The following is a 14050-nucleotide window of genomic DNA, read 5'->3' as shown; positions in this document are numbered from 1 at the left end:
GAGAGCTCTTTGTTCAAAAAATATCCCTCTCTCCATGATATTCATATGTATAGTTATTTGAAACACTGGGATGTCTGTATTCATTGTTTTCTTTGTTTGTTTCTCTACACAGGTGATGCAGTTCGGCAGGATAGATGGCAATGCCTATATCCTGGACTTTCAGTATCCCTTCTCTGCTGTGCAGGCCTTTGCAGTGGCTTTAGCCAATGTTACTCAACGCCTCAAATGAGATGTCCCCTCGCTACTTACCCTGAGTTATATCTGGGATTTAAATGCAATCTGTTGGAGGGGCACAGTTGTTTCATTTGAGATTAATAATCTTTGATTTAGAGAGGAGACTTAAATCCGCCCGGGTTCATAGAAAGAGATACAATCATTCTGCACTACACAATGCTGCCACTAGAGTTGGTGCAATAAGCATTGGCTGCATTTGCCAAGGTAGCCCTCAGTCAGTGGCTCCTTGCAATGCATGTAGGGCCAAAGAGCTGAGCTTTGGTAATCATCATGCAAATAAATGCTGCTTTAGCTAGTAGAAGCTTATAGACATGATAACCTGTAAACAGAGAGGAATTGTCGAGGTGCAGTTTTCAAAAGAAGCAGCAGTAATACTTGAAAACCACACTCTGGAGATCACAGTTGTTTATTTCCCGCACAGGTACTACTGGGCACTGAAATCCATTGCTGTACAAACTTCAGTGAAACAGTTACCACTTTATTATACTGCTTTTGCTTTTAGGATTTTATTAAATGGCAGAGGGTAGGAGGGTCTTTTTGTTTTTACTCTCTGCCATTCCTTTTGTTACTATCTCAATACTATCTTGGCTGGAATTGAGGCTTAGATATATGCATCATTTAGGAGCACTACTAAGAGGTCACACTTTTCACTGTAGTAAAAGGTGTGTCACTGTTAAACACTTGGGAAGGTCGAGGAGTAAATATAGTTGAGTTGAACTGCAGTCGTTTCCACATAGTTTCCTGGGACTTTGAAGGAAGAAGAAATGTTACTCTGCTACATGGATTAATTTAAATGTAATGTACATTTTGTTCTTTATCTATTCAGATATGAATTTTAACGTTATTGTCATTGTTTGTGATATACAATCTTCATACCCTGTCAACATTGTTTTCAACTTACCTGTTTTATTTGGGAGAACGAGGGGCTGAATTTGAATATTGCTGTGTAGTCCAGAGTAATTCAGGAGGGAGGGGTGTACTGAATAGCTTTGACTGATATATCCTGTACTTAGGGAAATACCTACATACGGTGACATGGTCGTAAAAGAAGTCGCCAGGTCTGGATTGAACAACTTAACCTCTGGCATGAAGTGATTTGTCACCTGCTGCCACTTCTGTGAAGTGAGTGTGTAGTTTGCTCCTGCTCTTCAAATACCACACTAAACATACAAGCAAGGTACAGGAATTATTTTTGTATATTTCACCTATGCCATTTCATACTCTTTTCAGAAGTCATGTAAATACATATCAGTCATGATGTAAATGTTGTAAAGAGACTTGGGTGACTTTGACAGATGTCTGTTTACGCCTGTCTCCACTGTGTTTTAAGTGTCATTTCAGGTGTGGAGCGTCGCTGTAGTACTGTTCAGCTCAACAGCTACAACCACAAACAAAAACAAGTTAAGACTTAAGCTGAAATCATTGTCACTGAATCTTTGAAGTCAGAACTCCAATGAAGGATGAAGCTATTGAAATCTGTTCATTTAGAAAGCTGACACTAATATCTGAAAAGCTGTTTTTTTCTTTCTTTAAGGCAGTCACGCTTGTCTTTGTGTTGAACTAAGAACACAGAGCAGGATATGAGCATGGGCAGTCAATTATTAGCCACATTGCCAAAATAAATAAGTAGATTTGATCAATTTAAAGGAATACTGCATCCTCAAACTGATCATTTGTATACAACTCAAACATGTTGACCTTGAAACCTTGAAGAAACAACAAATTGTAAATCGTAATGAGTAATTGATGTACAAATTATCGTTACGGGGTTGAAATATTCCTTAAAGCTGGTAGCCAAACAAAAAAGGGCAGTAATATTGGGTAGGTGAGATCATATTCACCTTTAACCTTTGTGCCAAAATATCCATTTGCTAAGATTTATAGTAAAAAAATGGGCCTAGAAGAAAGTGTAACTTGATATAAAGAAATGTATAACTTTGGACCAGCTATGTTTTGGTCTTTGAATTGATGAGATTATTAAATTCTTTAGTGTGAGCTTTATTTATCACAACCAGATGCATGTCTGTCAGAGGGGGTGGGGGCTGTAGGGATGGGGGATACAATAAATAATTAAAAAAGTCTCTTCTGATCCAAAAAAAAGAACATGAGCATGTCATGAAGAAAATATCCATTTTCTGTGTTAGTTGTGCAATATCTTCTTGGGAGGGGGGGGTCCTTTGTTATCACTTTTGACCACAGTTTGATACCATTCTTTTAGTTCAGCATCTCAGTTGCATTTTATTTATGAGATTATTTCCTGAAGGAGATATAGTATCTATACATACTGTATATTGTGGAGTTTTCTGAACATTTCTTTGTGTTGATAAAACAGGTTGTTACAAGTGTAGCCCAGACGATGAGATGGGGTTTGATCGGGGGCGGGGTTTGGGTTCGGGCAAGTTTTCTGTGTTTTGTGAAGTTTGCTTTGGATGGAAAGATGTGAATGAGTAAGTGCCCAGTTTAGTGTAGTTGGTAGACTAGTTATGTAGAGTGTAACTGTTAAGTCAAGGTGTGTCTGTATTCAACTGTGCAGTCTACCAATCCCATCAGTGTTAAATCTATTATCTTTAAACGTGTGTGTTCATGGCTTCTTACACATACACACACACATCATTCACTCACAAGTGTAAACCACTGAGTTCATGTTCAGAATTGCCTCTATGGACTTAGGTTAAGGATTCACTTCAAACGGATTTTACGAGATGACATGTTGTAGATATTGTAGGATTTGGCTTTTCTTTAGAAAAGGTATGTGCTTTGTATTTGTAGTTGTAGACTTAAATGACAAAAACACTTGAAAAGAATCTGAGTCTGATTTGGTGACTGAACGTTTATAGTGAATGGATAGTAAGGCATGCCATGTAAATTATTTTATAATTGTATATGTCACGCATCTTTTGAATAAAACGTCATTGTTTCAGAAATAAGATGTGTCCTGTCTCCTAAATATATTCAGTATTATGTTGAATTTAGAGATGGGATTATTGTTACCCTGCCAGCTATTGGACTAGAGTTTACACAAGGTGGCTCTATTGTGTCAAACAGCAAATATTATGATATTTCATAACAGGAAAAGCACAGGTGGAGGACAAAGTCAACTAAGCTCAATTTCCCAAATATATTCTGGCCATGTCAGACAAACCTGACAACGTTGACTCGGGTAAATTACTTTTTCACAATTATGTTTTATGGTTTTAAGTCATAGTCATACTTGTGAATAGGTGTCTAATGTCTCACAATTTAGCTTTCTATAGCTATTTATGAAAGAAACTCATAATTACAAAAAAATGTAAGAATTGTATGTTTTTGCTATGATTAACAATCATTTACTGGGTTTCTACTGCTGCCCAGGTACTGCTATGTTCTGCATACGTTTCTGTGTTTTACTTTGACTGTAATTGATATGCATTACATCATTATTATTTAAAAAAATTAGCTACCTTGCTTAGTCTGGCCTATTTATGCACTGTCTTCAAGAATGAACCTGAATAAATACAAACAAAATAACTAAATTAGGGATCTCCACACCCCGACTAGACACTCATTTGGGTTTAGATATTTAAAAAAATACTCTATGCTTTTATATTTGGAGTATGTAAAGGTAGTAACTAATGGTTGGTTATAGTCAAAAGGCAGCTTGTGAGTGGAGGACTAATATATTTGGATAAACCCATGATAAAGATGTGTGTGTGGTGTCCATAGACTGTATATATAAAGGTGGTGTCTCTGTCCGCGGTGCTGAACTCTGATCACGTGATCCTCCTCCCGTGTGTTTCAGCCCCCTCTTCTCCTTTTTTTTCTTCCTTTGAACCGACACAAACAAAAAAGCTTCGGCTGCATTTTCAATTAAACGGCGTTAACAAAACAGCCATCATTGTGCTGCTGTCCACAGGCCTCGTTTTGTTTTCCCCTTCGCCATTTTCATCCGGCAGACGGCTCGGTGTCTCATAATGGACGCAGACTACTCGTCCAGCCTGGAGAACCCTCTGTACAGCGAGCTGAAGTACTTCTGCAGGAAGATCCAGGAGGCCTACCAGGAGCTGAAGGAGGACCTGACACCTTTCCGGGATGATCGCTTTTACAGGTGGCTCTCCTGTTTATCTACTCACACAATGGAGGATCAATTTCCCCCTGCATTACAGAAGCATTGATATGTTTGGCTTTGTATGCTGTGACATAGGATTTAACAACCTGCACCTTGCAACAATAAGCCTATATATTGTCAGCCTCTCTGGTGATTATGGTTGATGCTAACGAGATGTGTTCATTACTCATGTGGATTTATATACATTTCATAATCTCGTTAGTTTATATTTTAGATGGTGCAGACTAAAGGGAAATAGCAGTCCTCAAATGTATTCATTAAAAAAAGGTAAATAGGTGAATACTTTGCATTTGACACATTCTCAGTATCAGTATTAATATTTGACAATCTCACATTTATAAGGGATCTTTGGATTCCTATCAATGGCAACAAGTGTTGTCTTGTTGAAGGGATTGTATCTGCATTAGCTGGTGGTGAATAATAATAGGCCTTTTTTAAATGTTTCATGTTGTCGTTAAAATTTAAAGACAATAATTAAAATAATTAAAGTAACTAGCTCATTAATTATTTTTTGTTTTTTGCTTGACGTTAACGTATGACGTGGTCGTATATTACGCATGCCTCGATGCCTGTGACTCTCACGTAGGGGACGTTCATCTCATTTTGTCAAAAGATATTTAAAAAGAAATGTTCCATCCTGTGCCTCAACTTCTCTGACATTATCAGCAGTAGGGAAAAATTAAAGGACGTTTCCAAATGTAAAATTAACATTTTATATGGTTGGATGACTTAAGCCATGACAGAACATTTGAGCAACATACATCATAAATCTGTATATGTTTACAACTAGCCAAATACCCCTTACTGATTTGTCACAGACTTTGTAAACATACGTTTTCAAAAATAATTTACCAATAAAAAAAGCTATAACATGTGTAACGGTAATGTATTGCCTGTAAAGTATAATAATAATAATACATTGGATTTTTATAGCGCTTTTCCTATTGCTCAAATAAAATGTACATAAAATCAGAACAGAAACAGTACAAAAGAGTTTGAAAACTAGAGTGAATAAGTGAGTTTTGTATGCAAATCTAGATAACAAACTGTACCTCAAATATTCCTTTTATATTTTAGCCATTTTTTAGTTTTTTATGGCTTTTTATGGTCTCTGCATGTCATATCATGTTAAATATAGGATATTTTTTGTTTTACCAATCTTTGAAGGGACATGCACAATATGTTCAATGAAAATACGACCATCGACATACTACAAAGACTTAAAACGTATTTTTGCAGAATAAAACTAGTCTCAGCCACAAATACAAATATCACCTTTATATCTAACCTTAGAGCAGCAGTTTTAAATCACGACCGCTTTTTAGCTAATCCCTCGGAAAAGGAAAGCCCCTGTCACGTGATCCAGGCCCCTCCCCTTTGATGACGTTGCATTCCAGTAGTCCAGGTCGTCGCAGGCTGATGTTGATACACGGACTACACGGATGTGGATTCACTACCACATTTTAACGTTTTTTCTCGGTATTGAGACTGCGAACCGACAGACATGGAGCTGTAAGTGTACGCTTTGTTTAGCGGATACTCCCTGGATTTGTCCCCGGTGTTTTATATGTGTGGGAGACCCTGTAAGACACCACTATGTAGCTGTTTTCTGACATCTGTTACTGCTAGCATAAACTAGCATGGACGCTAGCAGTGTTGACAGATCCGAACCTTAATCCTTAATTAACCACAAAATAAACGTTATCTTTTGTGTGTTCTCTAACCAATGTCTTCCTATGACAGATTGGCCCCCATGCGTCTCTACACCCTGTCCAAAAGACATTTTGTCTTGGTCTTCGTTTGCTTTCTGATCTGCTTTGGCCTCACAGTCTTTATTGGGATTACAGGTATGTCTAATATAAACATGTCTGCAATACTGTGGCCCAAGCTGGGTGTTGGTCATAAGTCATTTTAACACAGGTTTTTAGATACAAGAAAGAAAGTCCTTCTGCAATCAAGCATGATGGCACAATCAAAATTGTATTTTATTTGTATCACTACAATGCTTATTTCTGGATAGTCCAGTAGTTCAGATTGTAAAGAATGTGTCATTTATATGTGTTGCTTTTTTGTGTAGGTCCTAGGACTATTGCTGAGCAAGAGCACAATGGTGATCAGTTGGTTCTCAAAAACTTCTCAGTTAAGGTAAGGTAAAAGTCAATCTGATTTATTGGGATGTTTTGTTATCATTACATACATTGTTGTTTACCCTGGGATTCATTCCGCTTTAAATTAATTTGATGCTTTGTTTTGTGTTAAAAGAAAACCTTTATGTTTTGTGTTATGTTATAAGCAAACACGTCTAACTACTGGGATAACATGTGTAACATCCTGTGTGTTCAATGACTTGAGTATCCTTTTTAATGATGTCATTCATTGTATGTTTACAGACCGGGCCCTTCAATCTAGTTTCTTCTCCGCTCACCACCTACAACCAGCAGCTATGGCTCACCTGTTTGATACAGGCTGAACACAGCAATAGTAAGAATGAGCTACAGATGTTTAACATGAGCGTAAAATGTCGAGCACATATGACACCTCAAAAAGCTTCCTTTTTATTTTGCAAGCACGACTGGCTTTTGTTAACAACAACATGTTCTGTCGTCTGTGTCAGTGGGAGACTTCCAGCAGCCTTTCGAAATCAATGTGGAGCTGAAGGGAGTGATGCAGGACGCCAGCGTGATTCACATCAACACCGCGCACCAGAAATCACGAACGCTACACTGCGGGGCTGTAAGTGACAATCAGGAAACCCAGCCTCCTTCCTCTCTCACAGTATGCTCGTTTATCATTAATCATTTAGTCAAGCAGCAGCAGAGCGAGTTTATGAAATGTCATCTATGATATGAAATGAGGTTGCAATATAGTGGTGAGTGCTGTTGGATATAGAGTGAACATACAGTTAGATTGTTGATTTGAAAGGGAAGTGACGCAGCGTTTCCTCTCTCCTTACAGAAATGTGATGAGATCATTGTGCTCCATCTTGGCTATCTGAACTACACCCAGTACCAGGTTATGGTCAGCTTCAAAGGCCTTGAAAATATCACGTATGAAATCAAGGTCAAGTTTTCGGTAAGTGAAAGACACTGACAGGATTCTTCTTCCAGCTCATGAAAACAAATTCTGTGATATTGTTTTTTTGTTTCTGCATAATATTTGATATACTTTTACTTTCATTAAGGCTTGAGCTCACATTTCAACACAGCCTCTTTTACTCTTCTGTTTCTTTCTCAGTGGAAAACGTATAACCCCACCTTCTCGCAAGTGGAGATCTGGTTCCGGTTTGTCTTTGTGGTGTTAACCTTCATGGTGACGGTAAGAGCAAATATGAATTTTTATTTATATCACATAACCAATATTCCAGGCCACCAAAGCGTGGCAATGAATGATAACTAACTAATGTAAATCAGTGACTTAAATCAATGTTTGCCTAATGCAGGACTAACATTTCTTTCTCTGAATGTTGCAGTGTATGTTTGCACACTCACTGAGGAAGTTTTCTATGAGGGATTGGGGCATAGAGCAGAAGTGGATGTCTGTCCTGCTCCCTTTGCTGCTACTCTACAACGGTGAGCTTCAGCATTCATATTTTACCCTTAAAACACAACCTGTACAATCTGGCTTCCCCATTATATCACCTTTGTAATCATTACAACTGCAACTTTTAATCTGCACAACCAAAGAGCTGTGCTTTAATGTGTCAACTGCAAATGTTACTTACTCGGTCTTATACATGTAAAAAAAGTGGAGTGCGTTGCTAATTCTGTTTTGTTGTTTGTGTTGTTCAGATCCATTTTTCCCGCTGTCTTTCCTGGTGAACAGCTGGTTTCCAGGAACGTTAGACGCTTTCTTCCAGGCTCTGTTCCTGTGCTCCCTGCTGCTCTTCTGGCTCTGTGTTTATCATGGCATCAGGGTTCAGGTGGGTCCAGTACTACACCTTTGGTTTTAAAAGGTATATAAGGTTACATCTATCCTATATATTTTTGTGGTTCTCTTTAGGAAGCTGTCATTAATTCACCTTTTATCCAGGTTAAATCCACATGTTTACAATACGCTTTCTAGGCATTTTTTAACTATATATTTTTTACTGGATAAAGGTTTAGTTGAATGCTTTTATTTTAAGTTATCAGGTAGATAAGATAAGATAAGATAAGATGGTACTTTATTGATCCTAATTTGGGAAATTGTTTCCCAACAACAAGTAACAAGCTGACCAAACCTTAGCAACAGAAACACATACATTTTCATCATGAAATTGTTTTATTCAGTGTTTGATCATTTAGAGCAGCTCTTTTGTTTGTTTTTGTATATAATTTGGCAGACAGCAAAGACAAAAACTCCCATGATCCCCGGCTACTTCACCCCCAAACTTCTATTGTTATTGTTTGGTTTGAGTGACTCCTAGTGGCAGAAAATGACACATTGTGCATATAAGGGTTTCCTCTAATTTTAAGCTTTTTAAAATCTTATTTCATGTGTTGATGTTGTTTCCACAGGGTGAGAGGAAATGTCTGACCTTCTACCTGCCTAAGCTGGTCATTGTAGGTCTCCTGTGGCTCTCAGCTGTCACACTGGGCATATGGCAAACGTAAGTCCGACCCAACTGTCCACTAACAGCCTGATTAATAATGTTAATCACAACAGGACTGAATAAATCTACTCCCTTCCTCTGTATTTGCAGGGTCAATGAACTCCAAGACCCTACCTATCAGTATAAAGTGGACATAGTGAACTTTCAGGTGAGACTCTTTTTTTTAAATGGTTAAGGTTGTGGTACAGGTTTTTTGACAGGACTGTTAGATTTGATACTGCCCACTATCTGCTCCATATAAAGCTCTGTTTTCAATATTCTCATTTGTTTTCATAAAAGACATGTAGGGAATCTTTATACATTTATTTCTCTCTTTCCCAAAATGTATTAATTTTTTTTTAAAGTATTACGATGTCATTGTCTGGCCTCAATCAGCTTCCATAATCACTGAAAAGTGTGGATGGGACTAACCTAATAAACGCACAATGAAGACGCTATTAATTTCACTGTAACTGTGTGGCTGTTAGCGCTGATCTTTGTGGATTGGACCGTTGGGCTAATTTGCCAGAAATGGGACAATTTAACACTGAATGTAAATCGGTTCAAATAGCACAGGAGCATCGATACACTATCTGCTAGGCATTGCAGTTAGGGGTGTATTTCCCTCTTAGCGGCTACTTTTCAGATAATTGTTTTTCTTATTTGTGGTTATGTTTAGCGCCTGCAAAAGCCTTGCATTGCTTTTTGTGAATTCACCCCTCAATGGTTATGTCTTATTTTTCTCAGCAGTTTAATAAAGACCCAATTTATTTCTGCAGGGTATGAAGGTCTTCTTCCTGATTGTAGTTGCCTTCTACATTCTTTACCTGATCTTCCTGGTCGTCAGAGCTTGTTCTGAACTGAAGAACATGCCTTACTCGGGTAACACAGCACGACACATCTGATTTAATCACAGTTATTGCTTTACCATGGTAACATTAACGTGCTGTGTGTTTTCTATCACTAGATCTCCGGCTCCGGTTTTTGACATCGCTGACCTTTGTGGTCCTTGTTATAAGGTACGTTTTTAAGTAAATCCTAAGAGGCCTGTTTAAAAGCCTATTTGTGGTTAATTTGGTTTTAAATGACCGTGTTTCTCTTTGTCCTCCAGCATGGTCATTCTCTACCTGAGGTTTGGTGCCAAGGCTCTCCAAAACAATTTTGTCGCTGCACTGTCTACTCATTACCAGAACTATATCCTTTCCAAAAATATTTTATTTTTAGACAATGACTTCACTTCAATATTCCATGTGAGACACCATGTTGATTATTTAAAAAGTGATAAATGGTTCCTTAACTCCAGACATACCAGCTGAATTTTTATCATTCTATGGTCTACTCAACTTTTACTTGTACACATTGGCTTTTGTGTATTCCCCCTCCAAAAATGCACTTTATGGTTGGTAATACAGCACAATTTAAAACACAGTGGATACGATAATGAATTAAAGGTTGAACCTAACTGATTTTGTTTATTTTCCAGACTCCCAGTTGAAGGATAACCCTGCTTTCTCAATGCTAAATGACTCTGATGATGAAGTAATATACGGGTAAGCATTTGTTTAATTGCTTATTAAATTCTCACCCCCTATAGTTTGGGGGGAAGCATTTGTTGGGAACGTGTATAAACCAGCAGATGTTTTCTTTTTCTTCTGTAAAGAAGTGATTATGAAGACATGCCTTTACAAAACGGACGTGCTATCAAAGCAACCGCCAAGTACCAGGATGAGACTGACAGCGACTGATGGGATCCCTGACTGCCATGTTGCTCCTCTTTTGTGTCCCCGTTGGAAACTATAGGAATAGAAAACAACAAAATATCATGTGTAGGTGTAAATAAGGAGTACTTGCATTGGTGATACAGAATGCTATACTGTAAGTGTACATAACTATATTTTTAAAAGAAGTTCCATGTCTACTGAATGTACTGTACTTTTACTTTAAGTTAGGGCATGTAGCCACTTTTTCCAGTTTGTAAACTCTTTTCCTCCTACCCAGCAGCATTTCTCCACAAGCCAATAGTCGGATATAATCGGGAAAAGTGCCAATATCGATTGGGGATCTTTTTCGGAGAAATCAATGTTATTTTAACGCTTTGTGTTGAACCACTGTTGTCTCCCTATTGCACTGTGTGGTTTTTGCCATTCCTTTCAGCTCTCTGACAATAATGATAATGCATTTCTATGGCCAAAGCGGAGTAAACCTATACTGCTGGTAGAAAGCAAAATAAACGTGTCCCACAGCAGCAGACTCAAACACAACATCAGTGATTTGTGGGGAATAAAAAAGTGCCAAAGCAGTGTTGGCTGTTAACAATCTTTTTTTTATTCCAACATATTGGAAGAGGGAGCCTTATCGCTGGAGTAGGCACTACTTCATTTTTAACACTCTTCCGACTAATTCATGAAAAGCAGCTTTGTAATTGCACTTGCGTAAGAATTTAATTTATTTACTTAAAAGTTAGGACATTGATACTGTATTATCTGACTCCCTGGATGAATGGTGTTTGATGAATTGTGTGGATTTTACACCACTTTATGTAAATTGGCTACTGATTTATCATGAACATTTCTTATCCCAGCATGTACAGTAGTTACAGTATTGGCCAAATATATTAGCTTTCCTAACATTGCTTAGTTTTATATACTTTAAAACTAATCTCTCAATATGTATTCTAATCAAGATGGTGCCTTGTCTTTACATTTCTTCAAAAAATGTTCTGCAGTCTTGAATTTGTAAATGCTTTGACATAAATGTACATTTTTGATTCAAGGTGATTAAGTGATATTGTGGGTTCTGATGTTTTTGCAATTTGTGTCGCTTCAGGAGATAAAAGCTGTACATTTCATGTCACATGTAAATAAAGCAAAGTGTATATACAGCACAGTATTGTTTTAATTAATTGCACTTATATAAAAACACAAGATGTCATTCAAATATTGCCAGCATGTCCGAACATAACAGGCTGGTTCTGAAAAATATATAAAAGCCCAAACATTTCAAACACACAGGTACAGCATTGTATTTGGTTCAGATGGCCAGCCCAAAAACACTGACGATGCAGTACATGGACTTGTTCTCCCATCTCACCGCACAGCTTCCTGTTGGGTGTGATGCACAACAAACTTAGTATGACCTTTACATTTACACATTTATATTTACTGAAAAAATACAGCTTTTGAAAGTTGATCATTTGCAGAAGAGGAAACAATCAATTAAATCAACATCACTATTTTATTTTACCATCTGTAGAGTTGTCCCAGAAGCATGTGCTCGCTGTTTGCAGACCTGTTCCGTTTTTCTGCATGATGATACAGGTAACTGGGAAAACAATACATTATTTTTCAGTACCAACCCCATACAGCCAAGGAACCATCATAATATATTTGTTTTACTGCTGCAGCGTATGTACCAATATATTTGAAAGGCTTCCCCAGCTTGCTGAGTTGACTGAGGCACTGCTCCACTACGCTGGTGGTCCACTGGTTCACTCGGCTGTGCTGGTAGGCATTTGCTCCTATGGTGGCTTCCACTGACTACAGAGACAATTTAAACATCATAGTATTAATTAGGAACTGACCAACCCAGTGGTGGGAAGTGATTAGGTTAATTTCCTCCTATTTGACTGTACAGCACTTTGGTCTGGAGGTTTTAAAGTGCTTTATAAATAAAGCTGTATTGTATTTATTTACTGCTACTTTAAACTTTAATCTACTACAAATCAGAGGGGAAATATTGTATTTTTTACTACATTTATTTGATAACCCAGCACTAGTATATAAATGGTCTACCATACCATTGCAATAATACTGAAATACGACACAGAGTTTTATGAAAAAATGCATAAATACAATTTATTCAGAATATTGAAATACATTAAACATTAAACTGCTAATTATACTAGATAATGACGTTGCATAGCAACCGTTACTGTGTCCTTGGCAACCAACAGTTTGCTTAACACAAGGTAGAAATGTTAGCGTTAACCGATACAATCTATATTTTGTGGATGAATCAAAAGCCAGTGTGTCTTTTTGCTTACCTCTTTTATTATTTTGCTCACTTCATCAACGACGAACGCAGTCTGTCGGGTTAAAAACAAAACAGTTCAGTTTAAGCTAGCCTGTCGACATGGCTGTCTTCTACTTTCTGGACAAACAATTAACAATATAAGTTACAACGTAGGACACCCTTCAAAGAATGTTATGGTAGATGAAATAGTGTTTTCTATTTGATTAATATATATGTAATTACTAGTCAAGTTATTACGAACCCACCTCCTCTTCTGTCTGATCCTCGTCCATTGCTACTGCCTCCGAAATGAACCAAGTTTTCTTTAGTAATATGACTTCCGGTCGTGTTTTTTCAGAATAAGAGCATCCACCGAAGCCCATAAGTGATTTGTGTTAATTGGAAACAGTGGTGGAAGAAGTATTCAGCATCTTTACTTGAGTAAAAAAGTACCAATACATTTATCTAAAAAAATCTCCATTACAAGTTAAAGTCCTGCAAATATCACGTAAGTAAATGTACAGAAGTATTATCAGCAAAGTGTACTGAAAGTACAAAAAGTGAAAGTAGTAATTCTGCAGAAAGTTGAACACGAAGGATGTGTGACAACATTACATTTCAACATTTTCGAGGATAAAACGTATTAAATTACTAAATGGCCGTACAACTATGTATAATGGGAGGCTGTGGCTCAGTAGATAGTGTGCTGGACTTCGAATCAGGGGATAACAAGTTCAAGTCCCACTGCAGTCAGCATGTCTTTGTGTCCCTGGGCAAGACACTTCACCTCAAATTGCTCCTGTGAGGATTGCCCACAGTACTGAATGTATGTAAGTCGCTTTGGATAAAAGCGTCTAACAAATGACATGTAATGTAATGTATAGTTTAGCACTTACTGATCGTTTGGATAAATGGTCAGTCTACTTAATGTCCAATCTAATAAACATTGCCCTCTTCAAGTGACCAGAGTTTCTTCAATCGATGAGAATTCATGAAACAACAGTCTTTTGTAAAACTGAGAGAAACACACAATTTACTTTTAAATGTTTGGTATTTGAACAATATAAATGACTTTCCGGCCCCATCAAAGCACTAAAACTTCTTTAGAACTCAACTTTTTTTATGAGTAA

The 14050-nt window shown here is 37.4% G+C and overlaps 3 protein-coding genes across 9 annotated transcripts in view; 2 read left to right on the top strand and 1 right to left on the bottom strand.

Annotated features, from left to right (window-relative positions):
- Window positions 1-3161, top strand: part of tulp4a (TUB like protein 4a) — a 28127-nt gene extending 24966 nt beyond the window's left edge. For 3 of the 5 annotated variants that reach the window (XM_034142813.1, XM_034142811.1, XM_034142812.1), the window contains exon 14: window positions 113-3161. In XM_034142813.1, coding sequence (XP_033998704.1) covers window positions 113-229 — 117 coding nt within the window. In that variant the 3' untranslated portion in view covers window positions 230-3161. The remainder of the gene's footprint in view (window positions 1-112) is intronic. The other 2 variants (XR_004556856.1, XR_004556855.1) reach the window with 2 other exon arrangements.
- Window positions 3162-4169: 1008 nt separating this feature from the next.
- tmem181 (transmembrane protein 181) lies at window positions 4170-11790 on the top strand. Of its 3 annotated transcripts, none has more exons than XM_034143565.1 (17): window positions 4170-4318; window positions 6083-6186; window positions 6417-6484; window positions 6730-6820; window positions 6954-7072; window positions 7295-7411; window positions 7574-7654; window positions 7809-7908; window positions 8128-8258; window positions 8836-8927; window positions 9021-9078; window positions 9689-9791; window positions 9877-9928; window positions 10021-10103; window positions 10219-10308; window positions 10393-10459; window positions 10570-11790. In XM_034143565.1, the coding sequence occupies exons 1-17, from the start codon at window positions 4185-4187 to the stop codon at window positions 10652-10654; spliced, it is 1575 nt and encodes a 524-aa protein (XP_033999456.1). In that variant the 5' UTR covers window positions 4170-4184; the 3' UTR covers window positions 10655-11790. The 3 variants fall into 3 exon arrangements, with proteins under 3 accessions (XP_033999456.1, XP_033999455.1, XP_033999453.1); XM_034143564.1 differs by lacking the exon at window positions 4170-4318 and adding an exon at window positions 5745-5851 and having other exon boundaries at window positions 10573-11790; XM_034143562.1 differs by lacking the exon at window positions 4170-4318 and adding an exon at window positions 5745-5851.
- On the bottom strand, window positions 11370-13256 carry dynlt1 (dynein, light chain, Tctex-type 1). The gene is made up of 5 exons (XM_034143566.1): window positions 13187-13256; window positions 12952-12993; window positions 12322-12445; window positions 12153-12230; window positions 11370-12010 (listed from the first exon to the last, which is right to left on the bottom strand). The coding sequence occupies exons 1-5, from the start codon at window positions 13211-13213 to the stop codon at window positions 11940-11942; spliced, it is 342 nt and encodes a 113-aa protein (XP_033999457.1). The 5' UTR covers window positions 13214-13256; the 3' UTR covers window positions 11370-11939.
- Between the last annotated feature and the right edge of the window lie 794 nt (window positions 13257-14050).

Source organism: Trematomus bernacchii, unplaced genomic scaffold (genome assembly GCF_902827165.1).
Source record: "Trematomus bernacchii unplaced genomic scaffold, fTreBer1.1, whole genome shotgun sequence".
In the NCBI taxonomy this organism is placed as follows: Eukaryota; Metazoa; Chordata; class Actinopteri; order Perciformes; family Nototheniidae; genus Trematomus; species Trematomus bernacchii.
Note: the sequence above shows the minus strand (reverse complement) of the source record. Positions and strands in the feature narration are given on the sequence as shown.

Excerpts from the sequence above, each read along its gene's own strand:
- dynlt1 (XM_034143566.1), bottom strand. The coding sequence starts at position 13,213 with ATGGACGAGGATCAGACAGAAGAGGAG. Across the intron at positions 12,994-13,186 it reads AGGATCAGACAGAAGAGGAG|ACTGCGTTCGTCGTTGATGA; the intron begins GTGGGTTCGTAA and ends TTAACCCGACAG. Across the intron at positions 12,446-12,951 it reads TGAGCAAAATAATAAAAGAG|TCAGTGGAAGCCACCATAGG; the intron begins GTAAGCAAAAAG and ends TTGTCTCTGTAG.
- tmem181 (XM_034143565.1), top strand. The coding sequence starts at position 4,185 with ATGGACGCAGACTACTCGTCCAGCCTGGAGAACCCTCTGTACAGCGAG. Across the intron at positions 7,412-7,573 it reads AAATCAAGGTCAAGTTTTCG|TGGAAAACGTATAACCCCAC; the intron begins GTAAGTGAAAGA and ends TTTCTTTCTCAG. Across the intron at positions 9,792-9,876 it reads GAAGAACATGCCTTACTCGG|ATCTCCGGCTCCGGTTTTTG; the intron begins GTAACACAGCAC and ends TTCTATCACTAG.